Source organism: Eriocheir sinensis, unplaced genomic scaffold (genome assembly GCF_024679095.1).
Source record: "Eriocheir sinensis breed Jianghai 21 unplaced genomic scaffold, ASM2467909v1 Scaffold75, whole genome shotgun sequence".
In the NCBI taxonomy this organism is placed as follows: domain Eukaryota; kingdom Metazoa; phylum Arthropoda; class Malacostraca; order Decapoda; family Varunidae; genus Eriocheir; species Eriocheir sinensis.
The window spans coordinates 821684-849452 of record NW_026112109.1 but is presented as its reverse complement, the minus strand read 5'-3'; the positions used below and the strand labels follow the sequence as shown (position 1 = coordinate 849452).

The following is a 27769-nucleotide window of genomic DNA, read 5'->3' as shown; positions in this document are numbered from 1 at the left end:
GTGTCTTCAGTTGTGTCATCAAATGTGTCCTCAGTTGTGTCTTCAGTGGTGTCTTCAGTTGTGTCTTCAGATGTGTCTTCAGTTGTGTCTTCATTTGTGTCCTCAGTTGTGTCCTCAGCTGTGTCTTCAGTTGTGTCTTCAGTTGTGTATTCAGTTGTGTCCTAAGTTGTGTCTTCAGTTGTGTCTTCAGTTGTGTCCTCAGTTGTGTCCTCAGCTGTGTCTTCAGTTGTGTCTTCAGTTGTGTCTTCAGTTATGTCTTCAGTGGTGTCTTCAGTTGTGTCTTCAGTTGTGTCCTCAGTTATGTCCTCAGCTATGTCTTCAGTTGTGTCAACAGTTGTGTCTTCCGTTGTGTCTTCAGTTGTGTCTTCCGTTGTGTCTTCAGTTGTGTCCTCAGTTGTTTCTTCAGTTGTGTCTTCAGTTGTGTCTTCAGTTGTGTCTTCCGTTGTGTCTTCAGTTGTGTCTTCATTGTGTCTTCAGTTGTGTCAACAGTTAAGTCCTCAGTTGTATCTTCAGTGGTGTCTTCAGTTGTGTCCTCAGTTGTGTCTTCAGTTGTGTGTTCAGTGGTGTCTTCAGTTGTGTCTTCAGTTGTGTCTTCAGTTGTGTCTTCAGTGGTGTCTTCAGTTGTGTCTTCAGTTGTGTCCTCAGTTGTGTCAACAGTTGTGTCTTCAGTTGTGTCTTCAGTTGTGTATACAGTGGTGTCCTCAGTTGTGTCAACAGTTGTGTCTTCAGTTGTATCTTCAGTGGTGTCATCAGTTGTGTCCTCAGTTGTGTCCTCAGTTGTGTCTTCGTTTGTGTCTTCAGTTGTGTCTTCAGTTGTGTCTTCAGTTGTGTTTTCAGTTGTCTCTTCAGTTGCGTCTTCAGTTGTGTCTTCAGTGGTGTCTTCAGTTGTGTCTTCAGTGGTGTCTTCAGTTATGTCTTCAGCGGTTTCTTCACTGTTTTTTTCATTTTTCTTCAGTTGTGTCTTCAGTTCTGTCCTCAGTGGTGTCTTCAGTTGTGTCTTCAGTTGTGTCCTCAGTTGTCTGTTCAGTTGTGTCTTCAGTTGTGTCCTCAGTTGTCTGTTCAGTTGTGTCTTCAGTTGTGTCTTCAGTGGTGTCTTCAGTTGTGTCCTCAGTTGTCTGTTCAGTTGTGTCTTCAGTTGTGTCCTTTGGGTGCCTTTGTGTTTGTATTTTTTTATATAGTTGTAACCTCAGTTGTGGCTTCGGTGGTGCCTTCAGTGGTGTGTTCATTTTTGTGTTTAGTTGTAACCTCAGTTGTGGCTTCGGTGGTGCCTTCAGTGGTGTGTTCATTTTTGTGTTTAGTTGTAACCTCAGTTGTGGCTTCGGTGGTGCCTTCAGTGGTGTGTTCATTTTTGTGTTTAGTTGTAACCTCAGTTGTGGCTTCGGTGGTGCCTTCAGTGGTGTGTTCATTTTTGTGTTTAGTTGTAACCTCAGTTGAGGCTTCGGTGGTGTTTTCAGTTGTGTCTTCAGTTGTCTCTTCAGTTGTGTCGTCAGTTGTGTCTTCAGTGGAGCCTTCAGTTATGTCTTCAGGGGTGTCTTCAGATGTGTCTTCAGTTGTGCCTTCAGTTGTGTCCTCAGTTGTGTCTTCAGTTGTGTCCTCAGTGGTGTCTTCAGTAGTGTCTTCAGTTGTGTCTTCAGTTGTCTCTTCAGTGGTGTCTTCAGTATTGTCTTCGGCTGTGTCCTCAGTTGTGTCTTCTGTTGTGTCTTCAGTTGTGCTCTCAGTTGTGTCTTCAGTGGTGTCTTCAGTTGTGTCCTCAGTTGTGTCTTCAGTTGTGTCTTCAGTTGTGTCCTCAGTTGTGTCTTCAGCGGTGTCTTCAGTTGTGTCCTCAGTTGTGTCTTCAGTGGTGTCTTCAGTTGTGTCTTCAGTTGTGTCCTCAGTTGTGTCTTCAGTGGTGTCTTCAGTTGTGTCCTCAGTTGTGTCCTCAGTTGTGTCCTCAGTGGTGTCTTCAGTGGTGTCTTCAGTTGTGTCCTCAGTTGTATCTTCAGTTGTGTCCTCAGTTGTGTCCTCAGTGGTGTCTTCAGTGGTGTCTTCAGTTGTGTCCTCAGTTGTATCTTCAGTTGTGTCCTCAGTTGTGTCCTCAGTTGTCTCTTCAGTGGTGTCTTCAGTTGTGTCCTCAGTTGTATCTTCAGTTGTGTTCTCAGTTGAGTCCTCAGTTGTCTCTTCTGTTGTGTCTTCAGTTGTGTCTTCAGTGGTGTCTTCAGTGGTGTCTTCATTTGTGTCCTCAGTTGTGTCCTCAGTTGTGTCCTCAGTTGTGTCTTCAGTGGTCTCTTCAGTGGTGTCTTCAGTTGTGTCCTCAGTTGTGTCTTCAGTTGTGTCCTCAATTGTGTCCTCAGTTGTGTCTTCAATGGTATCCTCAGTTGTGTCTTCAGTTGTGTCCTCAGTTGTGTCCTCAGTTGTGTCCTCAGTTGTGTCTTCAGTTGTGTCTTCAGTGGTGTCCTCAGTTGTGTCTTCAGTTGTGTCCTCAGTTGTGTCCTCAGTTTTGTCTTCAGTGGTGTCCTCAGTTGTGTCTTCAGTTGTGTCCTCAGTTGTGTCTTCGGTTGTGTCTTCAGTTGTGTCCTTAGTTGTGTCCTCAGTTGTGTATTCAGTTGTGTCCTCAGTGGTTTCTTCAGTTGTGTCTTCAGTTGTGTCTTCAGTTGTGTCCTCAGTGGTGTCTTCAGTGGTGTCTTCAGTGGTGTCACCAGTTGTGTCTTCAGTTGTGTCCTCAGTTGTGTCCTCATTTGTGTCCTCAGTGGTGTCTTCAGTTGTGTCTTCAGTTGTGTCCTCAGTTGTGTCTTCAGTTGTCTCCTCAGTGGTGTCTTCAATTGTGTCCTCAGTGGTGTCTTCAATTGTGTCTTCAGTTGTCTCTTCAGTGGTGTCTTCAGTTGTGTCCTCAGTTGTGTCTTCAGTTGTGTCTTCAGTGGTGTCTTCAGTGGTGTCTTCAGTTGTGTCCTCAGTTGTGTCTTCCGTTGTGTCTTCAGTTGTGTCCTCAGTTGTGTCTTCAGTGGTGTCTTCAGTTGTGTCTTCAGTTGTGTCCTCAGTTGTGTCTTCAGTGGTGTCTTCAGTTGTGTCCTCAGTTGTGTCTTCAGTTGTGTCCTCAGTTGTGTCTTCAGTGGTGTCTTCAGATGTGTCCTCAGTTGTGTCCTCAGTGGTGTCTTCAGTGGTGTCTTCAGTTGTGTCCTCAGTTGTATCTTCAGTTGTGTCCTCAGTTGTGTCCTCAGTTGTCTCTTCAGTGGTGTCTTCAGTTGTGTCCTCAATTGTATCTTCAGTTGTGTCCTCAGTTGTGTCCTCAGTGGTGTCTTCAGTGGTGTCTTCAGTTGTGTCTTTAGTGGTGTCCTCAGTTGTGTCTTCAGTTGTGTCCTCAATTGTGTCTTCAGTTGTGTCTTCAGTTGTGTCTTCAGTGGTGTCCTCAGTTGTGTCTTCAGTTGTGTCCTCAGTTGTGTCCTCAGTTGTGTCTTCAGTGGTATCCTCAGTTGTGTCTTCAGTTGTGTCCTCAGTTGTGTCTTCAGTTGTGTCTTCAGTTGTGTCCTCAGTTGTGTCTTCAGTTGTGTCTTCAGTTGTGTCCTCAGTGGTTTCTTCAGTTGTGTCTTCAGTTGTGTCTTCAGTGGTGTCTTCAGTTGTGTCCTCAGTTGTGTCCTTAGTTGTGTCTTCAGTTGTGTCTTCAGTTGTGTCCTCAGTTGTGTCTTCAGTTGTGTCCTCAGTGGTGTCTTCAGTGGTGTCTTCAGTTGTGTCCTCAGTTGTGTCTTCAGTTGTGTCCTCAGTTGTGTCTTCAGTTGTCTCCTCAGTGGTGTCTTCAATTGTGTCCTCAGTGGTGTCTTCAATTGTGTCTTCAGTTGTCTCTTCAGTGGTGTCTTCAGTTGTGTCCTCAGTTGTGTCTTCAGTGGTGTCCTCAGTTGTGTCTTCAGTTGTGTCTTCAGTTGTGTCCTCAGTGGTTTCTTCAGTTGTGTCTTCAGTTGTGTCTTCAGTTGTGTCCTCATTGGTGTCTTCAGTGGTGTCTTCAATTGTGTCCTCAGTTGTATCTTCAGTTGTGTCTTCAGTTGTGTCCTCAGTTTTGTCCTCAGTGGTGTCTTCAGTTGTGTCTTCAGTTGTGTCTTCAGTTGTGTCCTCAGTTGTGTCTTCAGTTGTCTCCTCAGTGGTGTCTTCAATTGTGTCCTCAGTGGTGTCTTCAATTGTGTCTTCAGTTGTGTCTTCAGTTGTGTCCTCAGTTGTGTCTTCATTTGTGTCTTCAGTGGTGTCTTCAGTTGTGTCCTCAGTTGTGTCTTCATTTGTGTCTTCAGTGGTGTCTTCAGTTGTGTCCTCAGTTGTGTCTTCAGTTGTGTCTTCAGTTGTGTCATCAGTTGTGTCTTCAGTTGTGTCTTCAGTTGTGTCCTCAGTTGTGTCTTCAGTGGTGTCTTCAGTTGTGTCCTCAGTTGTGTCTTCAGTTGTGTCCTCAGTTGTGTCTTCAGTGGTGTCTTCAGTTGTGTCCTCAGTGGTGTTTTCATTGGTGTCTTCAGTTGTGTCCTCAGTTGTATCTTCAGTTGTGTCCTCAGTTGTGTCTTCAGTGGTGTCTTCAGTTGTGTCCTCAGTGGTGTCTTCAGTGGTGTCTTCTGTTGTGTCCTCAGTTGTATCTTCAGTTGTGTCCTCAGTTGTGTCTTCAGTTGTCTCTTCAGTTGTGTCTTCAGTTGTGTCTTCAGTGGTGTCTTCATTGGTGTGTTCAGTTGTGTCCTCAGTTGTGTCCTCAGTTGTGTCTTCAGTGGTGTCTTCAGTGGTGTCTTCAGTTGTGTCCTCAGTTGTGTCCTCAGTTGTGTCTTCAGTTGTGTCCTCAGTTGTGTCTTCAGTTGTGTCCTCAACTGTGTCCTCAGTTGTGTCTTCAGTTGTGTCTTCAGTGGTGTCCTCAGTTGTGTCTTCAGTTGTGTCCTCAGTTGTGTCCTCAGTTGTGCCTTCAGTGGTGTCCTCAGTTGTGTCTTCAGTTGTGTCCTCAGTTGTGTCTTCAGTTGTGTCCTCAGTTGTGTCTTCAGTTGTGACTTCAGTTGTGTCCTCAGTGGTTTCTTCAGTTGTGTCTTCAGTTGTGTCTTCAGTTGTGTCTTCAGTGGTGTCTTCAGCAGTGTCTTCAGTTGTGTCCTCAGTGGTGTCTTCAATTGTGTCTTCAGTTGTCTCTTCAGTGCTGTCTTCAGTTGTGTCCTCAGTTGTGTCTTCAGTTGTGTCTTCAGTGGTGTCTTCAGTTGTGTTCTCAGTTGTGTCCTCAGTTGTGTCTTCAGTTGTGTCTTCAGTTGTGTCCTCAGTTGTGTCCTCAGTTGTGTCTTCAGTTGTGTCCTCAGTTGTGTCCTCAGTTGTGTCTTCAGTTGTGTCCTCAGTTGTGTCTTCAGTTGTGTCCTCAGTTGTGTCCTCAGTTGTGTCCTCAGTTGTGTCTTCAGTTGTGTCCTCAGTTGTGTCTTCAGTTGTGTCCTCAGTTGTGTCCTCAGTTGTGTCTTCAGTTGTGTCCTCAGTTGTGTCTTCAGTTGTGTCTTCAGTGGTGTCTTCATTGGTGTCTTCAGTTGTGTCCTCAGTTGTGTCCTCAGTTGTGTCTTCAGTGGTGTCTTCAGTGGTGTCCTCAGTTGTGTCTTCAGTTGTGTCTTCAGTTGTGTCCTCAGTTGTGTTTTCAGTTGTGTCTTCAGTTGTGTCTTCAGTGGTGTCTTCAGTGGTGTCTTCAGTGGTGTCTTCAGTTGTGTCTTCAGTTGTGTCCTCAGTTGTGTCTTCAGTTGTGTCCTCAGTTGTGTCCTCAGTTGTGTCCTCAGTTGTCTCTTCAGTTGTGTCTTCAGTTGTGTCTTCAGTGGTGTCTTCATTGGTGTCTTCAGTTGTGTCCTCAGTTGTGTTTTCAGTTGTGTCCTCAGTTGTGTCTTCAGTTGTGTCTTCAGTGGTGTCCTCAGTTGTGTCTTCAGTTGTTTCTTCAGTGGTGTCTTCAGTTGTGTCTTCAGTGGTGTCCTCAGTGGTTTCTTCAGTTGTGTCTTCAGTTGTGTCTTCAGTGGTTTCTTCAGTTGTGTCTTCAGTTGTGTCTTCAGTTGTTTCTTCAGTTGTGTCTTCAGTTGTGTCTTCAGTTGTGTCCTCAGTGGTGTCTTCAGTGGTGTCTTCAGTTGTGTCCTCAGTTGTATCTTCAGTTGTGTCTTCAGTTGTGTCCTCAGTTGTGTCCTCAGTGGTGTCTTCAGTTGTGTCTTCAGTTGTGTCTTCAATTGTGTCCTCAGTGGTGTCTTCAATTGTGTCTTCAGTTGTCTCTTCAGTGGTGTCTTCACTTGTGTCCTCAGTTGTGGCTTCATTTGTGTCTTCAGTGGTGTCTTCAGTTGTGTCTTCAGTTGTGTCTTCAGTTGTGTCCTCAGTTGTGTCTTCAGTTGTGTCTTCAGTTGTGTCCTCAGTTGTGTCTTCAGTGGTGTCTTCAGTTGTGTCCTCAGTTGTGTCTTCAGTTGTGTCCTCAGTTGTGTCTTCAGTGGTGTCTTCAGTTGTGTCCTCAGTTGTGTCCTCAGTGGTGTCTTCATTGGTGTCTTCAGTTGTGTCCTCAGTTGTATCTTCAGTTGTGTCCTCAGTTGTGTCCTCAGTGGTGTCTTCAGTGGTGTCTTCTGTTGTGTCCTCAGTTGTATCTTCAGTTGTGTCCTCAGTTGTGTCTTCAGTTGTCTCTTCAGTTGTGTCTTCAGTTGTGTCTTCAGTGGTGTCTTCAGTGGTGTGTTCAGTTGTGTCCTCAGTTGTGTCCTCAGTTGTGTCCTCAGTTGTGTCTTCAGTGGTGTCTTCAGTGGTGTCTTCAGTTGTGTCCTCAGTTGTGTCTTCAGTTGTGTCTTCAGTTGTGTCCTCAGTGGTTTCTTCAGTTGTGTCTTCAGTTGTGTCTTCAGTTGTGTCTTCAGTGGTGTCTTCAGTTGTGTCTTCAGTTGTGTCCTCAGTTGTGTCCTCAGTTGTGTCTTCAGTGGTGTCCTCAGTTGTGTCTTCAGTTGTGTCCTCAACTGTGTCCTCAGTTGTGTCTTCAGTTGTGTCTTCAGTGGTGTCCTCAGTTGTGTCTTCAGTTGTGTCCTCAGTTGTGTCCTCAGTTGTGTCTTCTGTGGTGTCCTCAGTTGTGTCTTCAGTTGTGTCCTCAGTTGTGTCTTCAGTTGTGTCCTCAGTTGTGTCCTCAGTTGTGTCTTCAGTTGTGTCTTCAGTTGTGTCCTCAGTGGTTTCTTCAGTTGTGTCTTCAGTTGTGTCTTCAGTTGTGTCTTCAGTGGTGTCTTCAGTGGTGTCTTCAGTAGTGTCTTCAGTTGTGTCCTCAGTTGTGTCTTCAGTTGTGTCTTCAGTTGTGTCCTCAGTTGTGTCCTCAGTGGTGTCTTCAGTGGTGTCTTCAGTTGTGTCTTCAGTTGTGTCTTCAGTTGTGTCCTCAGTTGTGTCTTCAGTTGTCTCCTCAGTGGTGTCTTCAGTTGTGTCCTCAGTGGTGTCTTCAATTGTGTCTTCAGTTGTCTCTTCAGTGGTGTCTTCAGTTGTGTCCTCAGTTGTGTCTTCAGTTGTGTCTTCATTGGTGTCTTCAGTTGTGTCCTCAGTTGTGTCCTCAGTTGTGTCTTCAGTTGTGTCCTCAGTTGTGTCTTCAGTTGTGTCCTCAGTTATGTCTTCAGTTGTGTCTTCAGTTGTGTCCTCAGTTGTGTCCTCAGTTGTGTCTTCAGTTGTGTCCTCAGTTGTGTCCTCAGTTGTGTCTTCAGTTGTGTCCTCAGTTGTGTCTTCAGTTGTGTCTTCAGTTGTGTCCTCAGTTGTGTCTTCAGTTGTGTCCTCAGTTGTGTCCTCAGTTGTGTCTTCAGTTGTGTCCTCAGTTGTGTCCTCAGTTGTGTCTTCAGTTGTGTCCTCAGTTGTGTCTTCAGTTGTGTCTTCAGTGGTGTCTTCAGTGGTGTCTTCAGTTGTGTCCTCAGTTGTGTCCTCAGTTGTGTCTTCAGTGGTGTCTTCAGTTGTGTCCTCAGTTGTGTCTTCAGTTGTGTCTTCAGTTGTGTCCTCATTTGTGTTTTCAGTTGTGTCTTCAATTGTGTCTTCAGTGGTGTCTTCAGTGGAGTCTTCAGTTGTGTCTTCAGTTGTGTCCTCAGTTGTGTCTTCAGTTGTCTCTTCAGTGGTGTCTTCAGTTGTGTCTTCAGTTGTGTCTTCAGTTGTCTCTTCAGTTGTGTCTTCAGTTGTGTCTTCAGTTGTGTCCTCAGTTGTCTCTTCAGTTGTGTCTTCAGTTGTGTCTTCAGTTGTGTCTTCAGTTGTGTCTTCAGTGGTGTCTTCATTGGTGTCTTCAGTTGTGTCCTCAGTTGTGTCTTCAGTTGTGTCCTCAGTTGTGTCTTCAGTTGTGTCTTCAGTGGTGTCCTCAGTTGTGTCTTCAGTTGTTTCTTCAGTGGTGTCTTCAGTTGTGTCTTCAGTGGTGTCCTCAGTGGTGTCTTCAGTTGTGTCTTCAGTTGTGTCTTCAGTTGTGTCCTCAGTTGTGTCTTCAGTTGTGTCTTCAGTTGTGTCCTCAGTTGTGTCTTCAGTTGTGTCTTCAGTGGTGTCTTCAGTTGTGTCTTCAGTTGTGTCCTCAGTGGTTTCTTCAGTTGTGTCTTCAGTTGTGTCTTCAGTTATGTCTTCAGTTGTGTCTTCAATTGTGTCTTCAGTTGTCTCTTCAGTGGTTTCTTCAGTTGTGTCTTCAGTTGTGTCTTCAGTTGTGTCCTCAGTTGTGCCTTCAGTTGTGTCTTCGGTGGTGTCTTCAGTGGTGTCTTCAGTGGTTTCTTCAGTTGTGTCTTCAGTTGTGTCTTCAGTTATGTCTTCAGTTGTGTCTTCAATTGTGTCTTCAGTTGTCTCCTCAGTGGTTTCTTCGGTTGTGTCTTCAGTTGTGTCTTCAGTTGTGTCCTCAGTTGTGCCTTCAGTTGTGTCTTCGGTGGTGTCTTCAGTGGTGTCTTCAGTTGTGTCCTCAGTGGTGTCTTCAGTGGTGTCTTCAGTTGTGTCTTCAGTTGTGTCCTCAGTGGTGTCTTCAGTTGTGTCTTCAGTTGTGTCTTCAGTGGTGTCTTCAGTTGTGTCCTCAGTTGTGTCTTCAGTTGTGTCCTCAGTTGTGTCTTCAGTGGTGTCTTCAGTTGTGTCCTCAGTTGTGTCCTCAGTGGTGTCTTCAGTGGTGTCTTCAGTTGTGTCCTCAGTTGTATCTTCAGTTGTGTCCTCAGTTGTGTCTTCAGTGGTGTCTTCTGTTGTGTCCTCAGTTGTATCTTCAGTTGTGTCTTCAGTTGTGTCTTCAGTGGTGTCTTCAGTGGTGTGTTCAGTTGTGTCCTCAGTTGTGTCCTCAGTTGTGTCCTCAGTTGTGTCTTCAGTGGTGTCTTCAGTGGTGTCTTCAGTTGTGTCCTCAGTTGTGTCTTCAGTTGTGTCCTCAGTTGTGTCCTCAGTTGTGTCTTCAGTGGTGTCCTCAGTTGTGTCTTCAGTTGTGTCCTCAGTTGTGTCCTCAGTTGTGTCTTCAGTGGTGTCTTCAGTGGTGTCCTCAGTTGTGTCTTCAGTTGTGTCCTCAGTTGTGTCTTCAGTTGTGTCTTCAGTGGTGTCCTCAGTTGTGTCTTCAGTTGTGTCCTCAGTTGTATCTTCAGTTGTGTCCTCAGTTGTATCTTCAGTTGTCTCTTCAGTTGTGTCTTCAGTTGTGTCTTCATTGGTGTCTTCAGTGGTGTCTTCAGTTGTGTCCTCAGTTGTGTCTTCAGTTGTGTCCTCAGTTGTGTCCTCAGTTGTGTCTTCAGTGGTGTCCTCAGTTGTGTCTTCAGTTGTGTCCTCAGTTGTGTCCTCAGTTGTGTCTTCAGTTGTGTCTTCAGTTGTGTCTTCAGTTGTGTCCTCAGTTGTGTCCTCAGTTGTGTCTTCAGTGGTGTCCTCAGTTGTGTCTTCAGTTGTGTCCTCAGTTGTATCTTCAGTTGTCTTTTCAGTTGTGTCTTCAGTTGTGTCTTCATTGGTGTCTTCAGTGGTGTGTTCAGTTGTGTCCTCAGTTGTGTCCTCAGTTGTGTCCTCAGTTGTGTCTTCAGTGGTGTCTTCAGTGGTGTCTTCAGTTGTGTCCTCAGTTGTGTCTTCAGTTGTGTCCTCAGTTGTGTCTTCAGTTGTGTCCTCAGTTGTGTCCTCAGTTGTGTCTTCAGTGGTGTCCTCAGTTGTGTCTTCAGTTGTGTCCTCAGTTGTGTCTTCAGTTGTGTCTTCAGTTGTGTCCTCAGTTGTGTCTTCAGTTGTGTCTTCAGTTGTGTCCTCATTGGTTTCTTCAGTTGTGTCTTCAGTTGTGTCTTCAGTTGTGTCCTCAGTTGTGTCCTCAGTTGTGTCTTCAGTTGTGTCTTCAGTTGTGTCCACAGTGGTTTCTTCAGTTGTGTCTTCAGTTGTGTCCTCAGTTGTGTCCTCAGTTGTGTCTTCAGTTGTGTCCTCAGTTGTGTCCTCAGTTGTGTCTTCAGTTGTGTCTTCAGTTGTGTCCTCAGTGGTTTCTTCAGTTGTGTCTTCAGTTGTGTCTTCAGTTGTGTCCTCAGTGGTTTCTTCAGTTGTGTCTTCAGTTGTGTCTTCAGTTGTGTCTTCAGTTGTGTCCTCAGTGGTTTCTTCAGTTGTGTCTTCAGTTGTGTCTTCAGTTGTGTCCTCAGTTGTGTCCTCAGTTGTGTCTTCAGTTGTGTCCTCAGTGGTTTCTTCAGTGGTGTCTTCAGTAGTGTCTTCAGTTGTGTCCTCAGTTGTGTCTTCAGTTGTGTCTTCAGTTGTGTCCTCAGTTGTGTCCTCAGTTGTGTCCTCAGTGGTGTCTTCAGTGGTGTCTTCAGTTGTGACTTCAGTTGTGTCTTCAGTTGTGTCCTCAGTTGTGTCTTCAGTTGTCTCCTCAGTTGTGTCTTCAGTTGTGTCCTCAGTGGTGTCTTCAATTGTGTCTTCAGTTGTCTCTTCAGTGGTGTCTTCAGTTGTGTCCTCAGTTGTGTCTTCAGTTGTGTCTTCAGTGGTGTCTTCAGTTGTGTCCTCAGTTGTGTCCTCAGTTGTGTCTTCAGTTGTGTCCTCAGTTGTGTCTTCAGTTGTGTCCTCAGTTGTGTCTTCAGTTGTGTCTTCAGTTGTGTCCTCAGTTGTGTCCTCAGTTGTGTCTTCAGTTGTGTCCTCAGTTGTGTCCTCAGATGTGTCTTCAGTTGTGTCCTCAGTTGTGTCCTCAGTTGTGTCTTCAGTTGTGTCTTCAGTTGTGTCCTCAGTTGTGTCTTCAGTTGTGTCCTCAGTTGTGTCCTCAGTTGTGTCTTCAGTTGTGTCCTCAGTTGTGTCCTCAGTTGTGTCTTCAGTTGTGTCCTCAGTTGTGTCTTCAGTTGTGTCTTCAGTGGTGTCTTCAGTGGTGTCTTCAGTTGTGTCATGAGTTGTGTCCTCAGTTGTGTCTTCAGTGGTGTCTTCAGTTGTGTCCTCAGTTGTGTCTTTAGTTGTGTCCTCAGTTGTGTCTTCAGTTGTGTCTTCAGTTGTGTCCTCAGTTGTGTTTTCAGTTGTGTCTTCAGTTGTGTCTTCAGTGGTGTCTTCAGTTGTGTCTTCAGTTGTGTCCTCATTTGTCTCTTCAGTTGTGTCTTCAGTTGTGTCTTCAGTTGTGTCCTCAGTTGTGTCTTCAGTTGTGTCTTCAGTGGTGTCTTCATTGGTGTCTTCAGTTGTGTCCTCAGTTGTGTCTTCAGTTGTGTCCTCAGTTGTGTCTTCAGTTGTGTCTTCAGTGGTGTCCTCAGTTGTGTCTTCAGTTGTTTCTTCAGTGGTGTCTTCAGTTGTGTCTTCAGTGGTGTCCTCAGTTGTGTCTTCAGTTGTGTCTTCAGTTGTGTCCTCAGTTGTGTCTTCAGTTGTTTCTTCAGTTGTGTCTTCAGTTGTGTCCTCAGTTGTGTCTTCAGTTGTGTCTTCAGTTGTGTCCTCAGTTGTGTCTTCAGTTGTTTCTTCAGTTGTGTCTTCAGTTGTGTCTTCAGTTGTGTCTTCAGTTGTGTCCTCAGTTGTGTCTTCAGTGGTGTCTTCAGTGGTGTCTTCAGTTGTGTCTTCAGTTGTGTCCTCAGTTGTGTCTTCAGTTGTGTCTTCAGTGGTGTCTTCAGTTGTGTCTTCAGTTGTGTCCTCAGTGGTTTCTTCAGTTGTGTCTTCAGTTGTGTCTTCAGTTGTGTCCTCAGTTGTGTCTTCAGTTGTGTCTTCAGTTGTGTCCTCAGTTGTGTCTTCAGTTGTGTCTTCAGTTGTGTCCTCAGTTGTGTCTTCCGTTGTGTCCTCAGTTGTGTCTTCAGTGGTGTCTTCAGTGGTGTTTTCAGTTGTGTCTTCAGTTGTGTTTTCAGTGGTGTCTTCAGTGGTGTCTTCAGTTGTGTCTTCAGTTGTGTCCTCAGTTGTGTCCTCAGTTGTGTCTTCAGTGGTGTCTTCAGTCGTGTCCTCAGTTGTGTCCTCAGTTGTTTCTTCAGTTGTGTCTTCAGTTGTGTCTTCAGTTGTGTCCTCAGTGGTGTCTTCAGTTGTGTCTTCAGTTGTGTCTTCAGTGGTGTCTTCAGTTGTGTCCTCAGTTGTGTCTTCAGTTGTGTCTTCAGTTGTGTCCTCAGTGGTGTCTTCAGTTGTGTCTTCAGTTGTGTTTTCAGTTGTATCTTCACTTGTGTCTTCAGTTGTGTCTTCAGTTGTGTCCTCAGTTGTGTCCTCAGTTGTGTCCTCAGTTGTGTCTTCAGTTGTGTCCTCAGTTGTGTCCTCAGTGGTGTCTTCAGTTGTGTCTTCAGTTGTGTTTTCAGTTGTATCTTCACTTGTGTCTTCAGTTGTGTCTTCAGTTATGTTTTCATTGCTCTCTTCACAAGTAATTTCGCTGGAATCTTCACTAGAGTCGCTACTCTCATTGCAGTTAACATCATTATCGCATCCAGAGTTGTGGTTCCCAGAGGACTCGGAGTTTTCTGATTCATGTGAGTCGGAGATGCTCAGCATTATTTCAATTGATATGCTATGTCCGTGGGAGGAGTTATGGTTTACACAGTCTTCGCATGTGAAATTTTTGTGATGCCTTCTGATTTCCACAGGTCCATGAACACCCGTCCTGTGAGAAGTAAAATTTTATGAAACAACATTCTCGTTTAGTTGCAGCAGATGAACTCCTTTTTTTTTTCTTTTTTTTTTCTTATATATGATGCGAATTATGTATGAGTCTTCCTTTAATTATATGTCTGCTGTATAATATCTTTATCCATATCTTGATGTTACAATACATTAGCTAGTTATTGTATAGAAAGAAAAACAGACGTCTGTAATCGAGGAATGTGAAAATAAATGTTTGTTTTGACATACTTTTAAGATAACATAATGAGACATGACCCGACAAGCTTGTTATCAATAACATGGCACCTCTACCGAAACGCGTATGAAAACTATAATAATTATAAGTCAATTAAGCGTGATTTTTTTTTATTATTTAAAATATTGTCATGTTATTTATTTATTTATTTATTTTTTTTTTTTTTTTGTATACGTCGCGGATTATTGCGCCGTTAGGCTTTTTCACTGGTAGGGCCTGATGGTCGGCCCAGTCCGTTGTGGCGCTGACGAGTGTTTATAGTGGCGCCATCTTTTTTTGGCTTATACTGTCCCCCGGAGCGCATCTCTTAGCCTCTCTTTGGAGAGGTAGGCCTAATCTGGAGTTCGGGTTGATAGGTGGTCTTCAGGGCAGCATGTGGGTAGTCTTAGGCCACTCGGCGTTAACTGAAAAATCCCAGCCGTTTGATGGCCAGGATTCGAACCCGCGTCCCTCCTGGATCTTCCGGACGCCGCGCCGGCACGCTAACCACTCAGCCACTGCCTTCCCAATGAGTTAATATAAGGTATAATATTGTCTCCCGATGACATAATTATACACATAGAGTAGACATATATAGTGAAGTAAAAACTGCCGTCGGCAGCTCCGCCTCTCCTGATGGGCCGACCTCCCATAGCAAATCTCGCTTCAGCTCATTCCTTCGCTGCCCATCATTGGTTCGACTACTCTTTCCTGCCCATGCTGGTCATCGACTCTTTCTCCATGGTAAGTCAACTGCCCTTCGTATATGGACTTGTAATATATATATCATCATTTGTTGATTCTTGCCATTAAAAGAGTTACTAGTAAAATGAGGAGTAAAATAGAAAAATACCCCCCCCAAAAATGTAATACATATCTCGTCATGTGTATATGAGTGTATGACTGTATGTGCTACTGTATGTGCGAACAACGCGAAGACGGGAGAGAAAACACTGGGCAGCGGGTAGCGGGCGTTGATCAGCCGCTCCGCGCGCTGGGTGTGGCTTGCTTATCTTCGTGCGATTCGCTCACATAAACTATTGTGTAAAACTGTTCATATAGTTAAAATACAGCACAGCATTTTCATGTCCCTGTGAGAGAGAGAACTAAAGTGAACTAAAGTGAACTTATAACGGCTACCGCTCGGCCACAACATAATCCACATCACTTAACTTAAAGGGCTATTCTGTTATCTCACCTACTACAATCCTCTTGTGAAGCAGACAACGGGAACACCGGCCCTGTGACGAGTGAGATAACAGTTCGCGCCTTAAACTTAACACATAAAACTAACTTGGGTAGGCGGTGGCCGAACTGGAAGCGTACTGGGCCCACATTCACCGCGTGATGGACGACGCGGGTTCGAATCCCCACGCTACCACTCGGATTTTTCAGTCACCGCCGAGTGGCTTAAAACTACCCACATGCTGTCCTGAAGACCACCCATCAACTCGGACTCTAGAGGAAGCCGTCCAAGCGAATCAAGAACGAGTTCTGGGGGGCAGCATGAGCCACTGCAAGATGGCGCCACTATAAACACTCGCCTGCGCCAGAACGGGCTGGGCCGACCATCAGGTCCCACCTGGAAGAAGCCTTGGGCCGACCATCAGGCCCCACCAGGAAGATGCCTACCGGCGCAATAGGCAACAACGTAAAAAAAAATAAAAAATAAAAAAAATAAAAACTACTTTAAGAAGTAAATACTTTAAAAACGGGTAACAGCCTGGCTCTTTCCCGCCCCACTCCGCACTATCAAAGATAGGTGGAGTGTGTGTGTGTGTGTGTGTGTGTTTGTTTGTGTTCTTGTGTGTGTGTGTGTGTGTGTGTGTGTGTGTGTGTGTGTGTGTGTGTGTGTGTGGTTTATTGCGCCAAAGTTGTGTTGTTTCGTAACTGTCGCTACTCTGCCACCTCAACCCCGCCCTATTCTGCACTATCTACGATAGATGAAGTGTGTGTGTGTGTGTGTGTGTGTGTGTGTGTGTGTGTGTGTGTGTGTGTGTGTGTGTGTGTGTTTACAGCAGAGGAGTCAGTTCAAGGGCATAAAAAAAGGTAACAGATGTGAAAAAAAGCCCGCTACTTACTGCTCCCGAACAGAAGTCAAAGAAGTGTCCAAAAACAGAGTTCAATTTCGGGAGGAGAGGTGTCCTGATACCCTCCTCTTGAAAGAGTTCAAGTTGTAGGCAGGGGGATATACAGATGAAGGAAGATTTTTCCAGAGTTTACCAGCGTGAGGGATTAAAGAGTGAAGATGCTGGTTAACTCTTGCGTCAGAGATTTGGACAGTAAAGCGATGAGCTTGAGTAGGAAGTCGTGTGTTGCGAGGCCACGGGAGGGGGGGAGGCATGCAGTTAGCAAGTACAGAAGAGCAGTCACCATGAAAATATCGATAGAAGATAGAAAGAGAGGCAACATGGCGGCGAAATTTAAGAGGTAGAAGACTATCAGTAAAAGGAGGAGAGTTGATGAGACGAAGAGCCTTAGACTCCACTCTGTCCAAGAGAGCTGTGTGAGTGGAGCCCCTCCACACGTGAGATGCATGCTCCATACGAGGGCGGACAAGGCCCCTGTAAATGGATAGCAAGTGTACGGGGGAGAAGAACTGGCGGAGACGGTACGGAACGTACAGCCTCGAGGAAGCTGATTTAGCGAGAGAGGAGATATGAAGTTTCCAGTTGAGATTTTGAGATAAGGATAGACCGAGGATGTTTAGTGTTCAAGAAGGTGACAGCTGAGTGTTGTCAAAGAATAGGGGATAGTTATTTGGAAGATTGTGTCGAGTGGATAGGTGGAGAAACTGTGTTTTTGAGGCGTTGAAGGACACCAAGTTGTTCTTGCCCCAGTCGGAAATAATAGAAAGGTCTGAGGCTAAGCGTTCTGCCGCCTCCATCCTGGAATCATTTAGTTCCTGTTGGGTGGGTCTTCTATTAAAAGAAGTTGAGTAATGCAGAGTAGAGTCATCGGCGTAAGAATGGACAGGACAGTTCTTTTTGGAAAGATCATTAATGAACAACAGAAAGAGAGTGGGAGATAGGACAGAACCCTGTGGAATACCACTATTAATAGGTTTAGGAGAAGAGCAGTGACCGTCTACCACAGCAGAAATAGAACGGTCAGAGAGGAAGCTTGAGATAAAGGTACAGAGAGAAGGATAGAAACCGTAGGAGGGTAGTTTGGAAAGTAAGATTTGTGCCAGACTCTATCAAAGGCTTTTGATATGTCCAGCGCAATAGCAAAGGTTTCACCGAAGCGGCTAAGAGAGGATGACCAAAAGTCAGTTAGGAAGGGAAGATCACCAGTAGAACGCCCCTTGCGGAACCCATACTGGCGATCAGATAGAATGTGTAGATGTGGGTGTGTACATTGGCGCCAAAGGTTTTCCCCCCACACTCTGCACCATCAACAATAGGTGGAAGGTATGTGTGTGTGTGTGTGTGTATGTGTGTGTGTGTGTGTGTGTGTGTGTGTGTGTGTGTGTGGTTTATTGCGCCGAAGGTGCGTTGTCTCGTAGCTGTCGCTATTCAACCCCTCCTCACCCGCCCCATTCTGCACTATCAAAGATAAGTGGAGTGTGTGTGTGTGTGTGTGTGTGTGTGTGTGTGTGTGTGTGTGTGTGTGTCCGTGGTTTATGTCGTCGAGGGTGCGTTGTCTCGTAGTTGTCGCTACCCATCGCCCCCACCCCCGCCCCACTCTGTACTCATTTTTTTTTTACGTGCTAGCTTATAGCGGTGGTAGCCTTTCTTGAGGGGCCTGGATGATAGTCGGCAGCAGCCCGTCATAGCGCAAGCAAGTGTTTTATAGTGGCGCCATATTTTCTTGGCTCATGCTGTCCCCCCGGAGCTCGTTCATGTTTTACTTGGACGGTTTCCTCTTGAGTCCGGGTTGATGGGTGATATTCAGGGCAGCATGTGGGTAGTCTTAAGCCACTCGGTGGTGACTAAAAATTCCAAGGTGATAGCGGCGGATCCGAACCCGCGTCGTCCATCACGCGGTTAATGCAGGGCCCGTACGCTAACCATTCACCCACCGCCTGTGTGTGTGTGTGTGTGAGAGAGAGAGAGAGAGAGAGAGAGAGAGAGAGAGAGAGAGAGAGAGAGAGAGAGAGAGAGAGAGAGAGAGAGAGATTGTGTGTACTGTGTGTGTGTGTGTGTGTGTGTGTGTGTATGGTTTATGGCGCCGAGGGTGCGTTGTCTCGCAGCTGTCGCTACTCATCCTCTCCTCCCCCGCCCAACTGTGCACTGTCTACAGTAGGTGGAGTGGGTAAGGGTGAGGACTCTGGTACCGAGGGCTTCCCGGCTCCACACTGCACTGTCTATGATAGGTGGAATGTGTGTGTGTGTGTGGGGGGGGGCTATGGTGCCGATGGTGCCTTGTCTCGTAGCTGTCGCTATTCAGTCCTTCCTTCCCCGCCCCACTCTGCACTGTCTACAATAGGTGGAGTGGTTAATTGTGTGGACTTTGGTACCGAGGGCTTCCCGGCCCCACTCCGCACTATCTATGATAGGTAGAGTATGTGTGTGTGTGTGTGTTTTTTTTTTTGGGGGGGGAGGGGGGGAGGCTATGGCGCCGAGGTTGCTTTGCTTCGTAGCCGTCGCAACTTAGCCCCTCCTCCCCCGCCCCTCTCTGCACTATCGGCGATAGGTCGGTGGGTGGGTGTGGTTGATGGCACCTACTAACGGTTTCAGGGGCAATGTTCCCCTGTTTTTCGCAAATAAAACTTTAACAAAGCTTCGGACAAGGATGTTATTTTGGCAGTGGATATTTGAGACCCCGATCTAATGGGCAAAAATATGATTTGGTGTCACATGTGGATAATGAAGCACTTATAAGAGTAAATCTAGGATAAACTTGGCTAAAAGTTAGAGGCACTGTGAGCGAAGCTAGCCCCGCCAACGACAAAGGTGTTGTTGGATAGTTGAGTGGGGATGATTGTGTGAGGAAGGAAAGGTTGGGTTTGGGGGAGGTTGGTGAACCAACAATGGATGAAACCAGAAACTACTGCTCGCTTACATACATGCAGCATGTACTACCAATAGTCACATTTTCCATGTAAATGATAAGTAATTTCCTTCGAGTAAAACCGTATCTCCCCAACTGATAGTCCATATAAGGAACATCTATATTTACAGTAGATTAAATATTGCTATGGTGTGTGTGTGTGTGTGTGTGTGTGTGTGTGTGTGTGTGTGTGTGTGTGTGTGTGTGTGTGTGTGTGTGAAGCAGTAAGACATAATTGCTGGTTGGATGGATGATTACTCATACGTCAGAGCTAAACGTCACATCGACGTCACGAGAAGATGAGTGGGGCGGGGTTAGCCTCGCTCACAGTGCCTCTAACTTTTAGCCAAGTTTACCCTAAATTTACTCTTATAAGTGCTTCATTATCCACATGTGACACCAAATCATCAAATCATATTTTTGCCCATTAGGTCGGGGTCTCAAACATTCACTGCCAAAATAACATCCTTGTCCGACGCTTTGTTAAAGTTTTATTTGCGAAAAACAGGGGAACACGGCCCCTGAAACCGTTAGTAGGGTGCTGCGATTTGTAACTTTTGCTACCAGCCCCTCCTCCTTGCCCTTCTCTACTATCTTCCTGCCCAGGAAGTAGAGTTGGGTCACGGTCTTTCTTGGAACCCTGGCCTGCACTTCCCCTCCCCCTTCACCACTCGCTGGTTGAAGGCAAGGGGTTGAGTTTTGCTGATCCTGCCTTCTGGAGTTGCACCGCTGGAGCTTTGCCGTCCCTCCCCCCTTCTGCCTGCTGGTCAAATGGCAGGACGGAGTGCGGTGTTTTTGTTGCTGCTCTACGTCCCCCCTCACACCCACCACCACCCTTCTCCATTCGCTGCCTAATAGCTCTACTTTCCTGTCTATCTAAACTCTAAAGCTATTGAGTCGATCCTTAACCAGAAGATTCAAAAGCACCTATCCACTTTCGATCTTCTTGTGGTGCCCCGCGAGCCGCGACACCACTCGTGTCATCATCATCTTCACCGGCAATATTTTCCGATGACAACAGCGGTATCGACCGCTAAAACACAACACGGACTCCAAGACATGATTGTCCCCACACGCACTGTTCATTTACCAACCTATACACAATTGTAATTGCCCATTAACGCACCCGCTTATCTCTCTAAGCCAAAAACACGATCAACCGCGGAACAAAATGTTATGAAAACAAAGCTGCGTCACCGCGTGACAGCTACACTAGGATTAAAATCGACCTTATTACACATGTCGGTTAGGTAGATTATTGTATGAGCTCGGTGTGAGTTTGATGTATGACTCACACGCCTGACGTATTACCCTCGTGATGTCTGTATGTATGTCATGCCTATATAAAAAGCATTCATGCAGCCAAGAGATCAGATCAACCAGCACTCTGTTCGTTGCTGGACACTCAGTTGTCCTTCCCTAGACAACATGGGTAGAACATTCATCGTTGCTACTGTGAGTATGGAGTGAAGAATTACCATAGAGGAAAGCGTATCTAACATATCTATTGTGTTCTATTATCTTAGTTTTACTTAGGATTATATTTCTATGATACTTTATTGTGTGAGTTTTTACTCAATATTATACCAGTGTTAACGTCAGTAACCAATAGTGAAAGAAAACCTGAAGACTCATTGAGTCTAGTAAGCCAGTCGCTGGTTTAAACAATATTTTTACCCTCTGTAATATTAAGTAGTATTAAGGTAGAATAAAATACATATAAGAAAGGCGACACCGTTTCATCACCCCATTTACGAACTCCTTTAAATACTCCTAAAGTACCAGTATTTTAAGTCAAGTGTTACTAGTGCAAACAGTGTGTCGTCGCCCCTGTGTGACCCGGATTACGGGTTACAACATTGGTGTCAGGTGTGGGGTGGTGAAACATGTGGTGAAACATGTGGTGAAACTTGTGGTGAAACTTGTGGTGAAACTTGCGATTTATATTGGTTTATATTGGTATTGTACTGGTGTATGTCCACATCCGAAAGCGAGGGAGAAGACAGTTATTCTTGGAATTACGGGAATAAGACTTTAGAGTTAAAAATGCCAGACGAAGGCAAGAACCCTCCCCCCAAAAAAGAAGATGGAAAATCGATCACCCTTGCCCATGATGATCTTGTCACGCTACTTAGCCGTCATACCTTGAATGATTTTAGTAGAGTGCAGGGACTCTTATATTTTTGTGGTGGAGAAGAAAAAAGTAGCAAAGCACCAAACCTCCCATGCCATAAGCTAGCAAAGAAATGGATAGAGGATATTGAAAGCCGGACACAGGCAAATTGGGACACTACCGGAAAGATTGAGTTAGCCAAACAATATGCCCTGGGAGCAGCGCGATCATCTCCTCGGTTGTATCACTAGATGTGGACAGGATTGGGAAAAAGTAAAGGAAGACTTCCTACGTGTGTTTCCCACAGTAAGGACCTTTCGGTCCTCCAGAAAGAATTGGGAGAGGCAAAACGGCGGACAGGAGAAAACATCCGCACCTTCCTCATCCGCCTGGAGACATTGAGAGACGAGTTGATCGCTCTCAAGCCTGACAATGCCAGTTTGCTAACTGAGATAACCGCTTTACGGCTCAGAGGCTTTCCTCCGGCCTCTTACTCATCCTAACGGAGGAAGAAAAGGGGACCCACAGAAGGTATTAAAGAAAGGTATGAGTATATTAAAGCTTATCCAGAGTCGAAGCTATCCGATGCCGATATCGCCAAAGAAATAAAAGTGCTGAACGTCTGTTCCACCCAGGCATCCGGACCCAAACATGTCTCACAAGCCCGTCCTCCACGCCCTCCAGGCCAGTCACGTTACCCGATAACCCAAAGGGGAGGACGGCACGCCGCGCCACCTACACGCCCATATGGGAACGCGCCCACGCCACCTACATGTTATGCTTGTGGGTATGTAGGACACATGGCTCGTGATTGCACATATGGAAGGCAGTATAGGGGTGCCTACCACCCACCAACGGGCTCTCGGTACCCTCAGTACCAGCCCACTCGAAACAGGCGTCAGCCTGTCTCGCCTTGCGCTGCCTGGCGCCCGGAGTACACGGCCGGTCCCTCACCCCGTAGCTCCTGGCTCAACCCTGACCACGAGAAGAACAAAAAAAAAACGACCCCAGAGTAGCTGCGGCAGTCCACGGCCCTACCAACGCCCTCACGTTGAGATTGTGCGTAGGCGCTAATGCACCAAAGGAGATGGTTTACGCAATGCTAGACACAGGAGCAGGAGCGTCCCTAATAGAAGAAGATTTATTTAGGAAGGTAGGCGGGAAGATGATAGTTACAGAACCTCTCTCCATACAAGGGGTAGATCGGACTCCAATCCCTAATAAAGGACTAGCCGAAGTAGTAGTAGACTTTGGGCACGGAGAAATTATAGAAAAATTTGTAGTAATATCACAAGGTATAGTGTTACCAACAGCAGTTTTGTTGGGCCTAGAATTTATGTGGAGACAAAATGTGGTAGCTGCACCGCTGGACACACCTGGGCAGTTTAGTGTAATGGTGGGCGCCTACCCAGTGGAAGTACATTCCCTGGCTGCGGACGATATGAGCCCGTACCCAGAAGATTGACTAACCGACCATAAGCCTACTTTAGACGAGATGGAGGAAGTACCAGTGAAAGCATACGCTATTAACGTGGCGTCCTTGCTACCAGGCACGGCAGGGTATGTCACTCTGGAGGCAGAGATTGGCAGAGCCCAGCAAGCCTTATTTCTCCCAAGGTCCAATGATATCCCTTCTTCATTTTATTTCCCGGGTTAGTAACCTTAACTCCTAACGTCAAACAAACCAAAGGTAAATTCATCATTCCCTATGCTAACCCAACTGAAGAAACTATTGAGATGCCAACAGGTGAAGTGATGGGACACATTTATTCTTGTCACTCAGAATACTATCAATCATCGACTAATGAATGTGTAGCGGCTGTCACAAAACAGCTACAAAGCCGCCTGTCACCCAGTCAAGTAAGCAGATGGTACTCGATAAGCTGATAGACGAGCTATTTTACCCTCACAACAGGAAAACTGCTGTCTGAAGGGCTTAACCCAAAGTATCCTGATGTGTTTGCTCTAAAAACGAGCCACTCACTATTACCCCTATTATGTTCACACTTTAAGGCTAAAAATGACAAGCCTATATATAAAAAGCCATACCCAATACCAGTAAAATATCATAAAGAAATAGAGATTCAGCTCAAGGACCTTGAGGCCCAGGGTATTATACGCCCTAGTGCGTCACCCTACAGCGCACCTCTAGTCCCTGTTGCTAAAAAGGATGGTGGAGTCAGACTTTGTCTCGACTTCCGCGCTCTGAACGATGAATTGATTGATGACAAACATCCACTCCCTAACATTAACCTCATTTTGCAACAGTTAGGGGAAAGTAAAGTATTCACCTCCCTTGATTTGCGCCAGGGCTACCACCAAGTCCCATTGGCAGAGGAATCTAAACACTTGACAGCCTTCACGACACCTTATGGCCTCTATGAATTCACTACAGTCCCTTTGGATTAAAAACAGCACCTGCAGCCTATCAACGGATCATGAATCAAGTTCTCATAGGTCTGACAGGAAGAATTGTACATGTATACCTTGATGATTTGATAGTACAAGGGAAAGACATGGACCATCACCTAAAGAACCTCCATGCCGTCTTGGACAGACTGCAGAAGGCTCACCTGTCCTTAAGACTAGATAAGTGTTCCTTTTTCAAAGAGCAAGTAGATTATCTGGGTCACATTGTTAGTGCTTCTGGCTTGAAGCCTCAGCCCTCAAAGGTACAGGCGGTGCAACAACTCACTCCTCCGAAAACAGTCAAAGAACTTCAAGGTTTCCTGGGATTGGTTAACTTTTATAGGAAATTCATTAAAGACTTTGCCAAGATAGCATCCCCACTTAATAATTTACTCAAAGGGAGGAAAGTAACCAAGAATGATAAGACACATCTGGAGTGGAATGAAGAGGCATTGCATGCATTTAGCACACTAAAGAACAGTCTAACGACTGACATTGTTTTAGCCTTTCCGGATTTCCGGAAGCCCTTCAATCTCACCACAGATGCGTCAGATAAGGCAATAGGTGGTGTGTTGCAACAAAAGGATGAAAATGGTAGTTTACGTCCCATAGCATATTTTAGTAGAACCCTGAATGGAGCAGAACGTAACTACTCAGCGGTAGAGAGAGAAGCTTTAGCAGTCATCTATGGCCTCAGTACTAACCGACCCCTTATCTTGGGTTATAGGATACACATCCTGTCGGACCATAGACCACTGACTTGGCTGTTAAAAAGCACAGTACCTAGCAGCAGGATTGCACGCTGGCAGACACTTCTAGGAGAATTTGACTTTAGTATTGATTATCTCCCAGGCTCCAGCAACATGGTAGCAGATTTTTGTCAAGGATTAGGAATCAGGAGAGCGACGTGATAGAAGGCGAATTGGATGCTCGAATTATGTCTGTCACCCTTACGGGTGGACAGGACATGTCTGTCGCCTCTCCGGAGGGACATGACAAACAGGATAAGTTTCTCCATTGAGTCTTGCTGGACTCATGGAGCACCAGGATCGCGATCCTGAACTGAGAGAATTGAAGCATGATTTTGAACAAACCACCGGTGGTAACGTACATGAGAGAGATGAGAAAGGTTGCAGAGAGGAGCAATGTAACGTTAAATGCAACTAAGAGGCACTTCAAAAAACTGCCTCTTAGTGAAGTGTGTGTAGAGAACGGCATTCTCTACCGCGATGTTTGCGATGAATACAACAAGCAGAAAAGACTGGTTATCGTTCCACCAAGCTACATTCCTAACGCGTTAGCTTTGGCGCATTCCATGCTACCTGCAGGGCATGGAGGCACTAAGGTTACGTTGGCACGCTGTCGCAAGTTTGCGTACTGGCCGGGAATGAAGGCGGACGTGGAGCAATATGTCAGATCTTGTCCTGTCTGTTGTCGGTTTAAGAAGAGGGGATCCCCGCCAGCTCCACTTATGAGGTATCCAGAGGTTGGCCAACAGTTTGACAGAGTCCATATGGATATTGTCGGACCTTTGTCTGTTTCAGACGAAGGCTATAGGTATGTACTGACAGTGATAGACGTCCTGTCACGCTTCTTGGTAGCAACCCCCCTTCGTACGAAGGCAGCCAAGGAAGTGGCAGCTGCGTTCTCTACAAGAACGTAGTCTGTGTACACAGCATCCCGCCGATTCTAGTCACGGATCAAGGAAAGGAGTTCGTCAACACTCTCTTACGAGAGTTGACTCAGTTGTTACAGATTGATCATCTAAGGACAACTCCTTATCACCCGTCTGCAAACGGGGTGATAGAAAGGCCTAATGGCACCTTAATAAATATCTTGAGAACTTTGTGCGAGGACAATCGCGGTATCTGGGACCAAATGCTTCCGGTTGCAACACACGCCTACAACACTGCCTACCATCGTGTTCTGAAAGATTCACCATTTTTCTTGCTTTTCTCTCGGGACCCAAATGTTCCTTTTGAAGTGCTTGAGAATAAACTCCAACCTTGTTATGATGTTGACAGCTATAAAGCATTTACTTCTAGTGTCGCGCAGCGGACCTATAAACTATGTCAGACCAATATAGATATAGGATGGCAGTAGTCAGAAAGAATGTTTAGGAAATCCAAACCCAAACAGGTGGTGGTAGGAGATCGGGTCTACTTAAGGCATGTATGTACAAAGGGCGAACCAAAGAAGCTCCAGCCCTTGTTCAATGGACCTTTTAGGGTGCTAGAAAAAATAAGCCCTGTAGTCTTACGACTGCGTCAGGTTAGAGGTGGTAAGATCAAGACAGTTCACACAAATAATGTTCAGGTCGTTCACGAGGACTCTCTTGGCTTCCATGACTCTCCTAATGTCAGGCGTGCATACCCTCTCCCTGATCAAGTAGTAGAAGTGGACCCACTCCCCATGACTTATTCCCCCGAGGAGCCGCTGCCATTGTCCCTTCCAGCTCCTTCCGAGCTCTCCTCACCGGCTCCTGTCCCCTCAGATGCTTCAGAGGTCCCCTCATTGGTTCCCTCAGCTCCTTCAGAGCCCTGTGTCAGTCGCTCATTACGATCCAATACGGTACCCCCTTCTCTCCCCAATGTAATGGACCGCCCTCTTGAGTATCGCCAACGACCAACGAACTGATGCCCCCTATAATTACAGATCCTGGGTGTTGCCCTCTCCTTGTCTTCCCTTGATCCCTCCCGGGAGCAGCCCATTCGTCCCGGCCTCGTCTTCTCCCCAGTCTTTAAGATGCTGTTGACAGGACGGTACTATGTTGTCCCCGTCGTCATCAAGACGGACGACATCCAACGTCCTCTCATCAACGTGGCAAATCTAACAGCGGAAGTTTCATGGTCGATTGAACATATGAATCAATCGTTCCCTACTTTTGGTCTACTCAGGCGCACTCTAGACTCTTTTCACATTGAGTTTGAGAAGTTATTCAAAGATCTTAACAGCTTTCTGTCGGCTATGAGTGGTAGAGATGGAAGCCCGTTTCGGACTCGCCAGAAGCGAGGGGCCGTGGATTTCCTTGGCTCGGTAGCAAACCTCCTTTTCGGTACGGCCACTCAGGCCCAAATAGATGTGATACACGGAAGCTCTCCCAGCTCTACACTCTGTCCACAGACGAGACGTCAACAACCTCCATCAGGAAGTCCTCAACGCCACAGTTCGGGACCTCCGTCATATTCATTCTGCCATCTCCCGTCTAGAGTCCGCCTCGGCTTTGGCCTCAGCTATTATCCGTCAGTTCTCACTAAAACCTTGCAAATTGAAGGAAATGCGTATTTTGGAGACTATCCTTCTCATTCAGTTGGCACTTAGTGACCTAAATCATGATACTCTGAATCTCAAGCTTGGCCTTCAGCAGCTGTCCCAAACGCAGGTTTCCCCTCTCCTCCTTCCAAATGATGTACTATTTCGTGTGCTCAGCAATGCGTCACTCCATTATCCAGGCTTACTTTTCCCTGCAGCACATGAATATTTAGCATTGTATAGAGATGTCTCTAGGGTTATTTCTAAAGGTACGCTTTCCTCAGGAACCCTTCACTTCTACTTACAAATCCCCATGAAAGGGGATCCCTCTGACGTGTTCGATGTGTTTAAAATGGACGCGTTGCCTTTTTCATCTTGATGGCACGCCATATTTTCTGCACACCGACACGCTTTCCACTTACCTTGCGGTTTCTGAAGACCGCACTCACTATATGCTCTTGGACTCCTTGGACCGCTGTACTAAACACCACCTGCTCTATGTATGTCCCCCTGTCGCCCCTGTCTACTCGACTTCTGTCCAACGCTGCGAGATCGCTCTCTTTCTCGATCGCCCAGACGCCCTCTCGCTGTGTTCTAAGTCTCTCCTCAGAGTCTTCCCCCCGGTCTTCATCCCGTCTCCTGCGGGCTGGGTCTTCGCTACCGATACTCCCCAGGTGGTCACCATGGTCTGCCCGGACAGCCCGGTCTCCAAATACAGGCAGACCATCAACGGACGGGTCTCCTCAGCCTCGGTATGGGCTGTAGTGCCCACTCCGACGCCTTCAGCCTCCCTGCCTCTGCTACTATGGACGGTGACGCCCTGCTGACGGTTCATCGCGCCCCTTCCACATCGGACGTGACGTGGTCTCATCGCTCCTGGCCAAGACTCCCTTGACCCTTCCCTCCCCGCCGCCGTCGCCCGGGTCGTCTCTGGCCCCCTGCTGGACCTCCTCCAGCACTTCACGCGCTCCAGGAATCCGTCTCCGGTCCCCGCCTTCGACCCCTTCCTCCCTTGGTGGGGTGGCTGCTCCTCGGCGTCGTCTTCGTCGCCGGTGGGTGGCCTTCTTCTGTCTCTTCAGGTCCCGTCTCTCGCAGGCCTCCTCCCCCACGATCCCGCCATCCCCGTCTTGGCCCTCCATGGTCGTCCGCCGGGCGGACCGCTTCGTGCCACGAGGACGTGGCGTGATTTTAACGGGGGGGGTATGTGGTGCCCCGCGAGCCGCGACACCACTCGTGTCATCATCATCTTCACCGGCAATATTTTCCGATGACAACAGCGGTATCGACCGCTAAAACACAACACGGACTCCAAGACATGATTGTCCCCACACGCACTGTTCATTTACCAACCTATACACAATTGTAATTGCCCATTAACGCACCCGCTTATCTCTCTAAGCCAAAAACACGATCAACCGCGGAACAAAATGTTATGAAAACAAAGCTGCGTCACCGCGTGACAGCTACACTAGGATTAAAATCGACCTTATTACACATGTCGGTTAGGTAGATTATTGTATGAGCTCGGTGTGAGTTTGATGTATGACTCACACGCCTGACGTATTACCCTCGTGATGTCTGTATGTATGTCATGCCTATATAAAAAGCATTCATGCAGCCAAGAGATCAGATCAACCAGCACTCTGTTCGTTGCTGGACACTCAGTTGTCCTTCCCTAGACAACATGGGTAGAACATTCATCGTTGCTACTGTGAGTATGGAGTAATGTGGTACCATAGAGGAAAGCGTATCTAACATATCTATTGTGTTCTATTATCTTAGTTTTACTTAGGATTATATTTCTATGATACTTTATTGTGTGAGTTTTTACTCAATATTATACCAGTGTTAACGTCAGTAACCAATAGTGAAAGAAA

The 27769-nt window shown here is 46.5% G+C and overlaps 1 protein-coding gene across 1 annotated transcript in view; it reads right to left on the bottom strand.

The window, feature by feature from the left end:
• Positions 1-984: 984 nt before the first annotated feature.
• Positions 985-27769, bottom strand: part of LOC126994221 (serine-rich adhesin for platelets-like) — a 47751-nt gene continuing 20966 nt past the window's right edge. The window contains exon 2 of the mRNA XM_050853506.1: positions 985-12889. Coding sequence (XP_050709463.1) covers positions 1171-12780 — 11610 coding nt within the window. The 5' untranslated portion in view covers positions 12781-12889 and the 3' untranslated portion in view covers positions 985-1170. The remainder of the gene's footprint in view (positions 12890-27769) is intronic.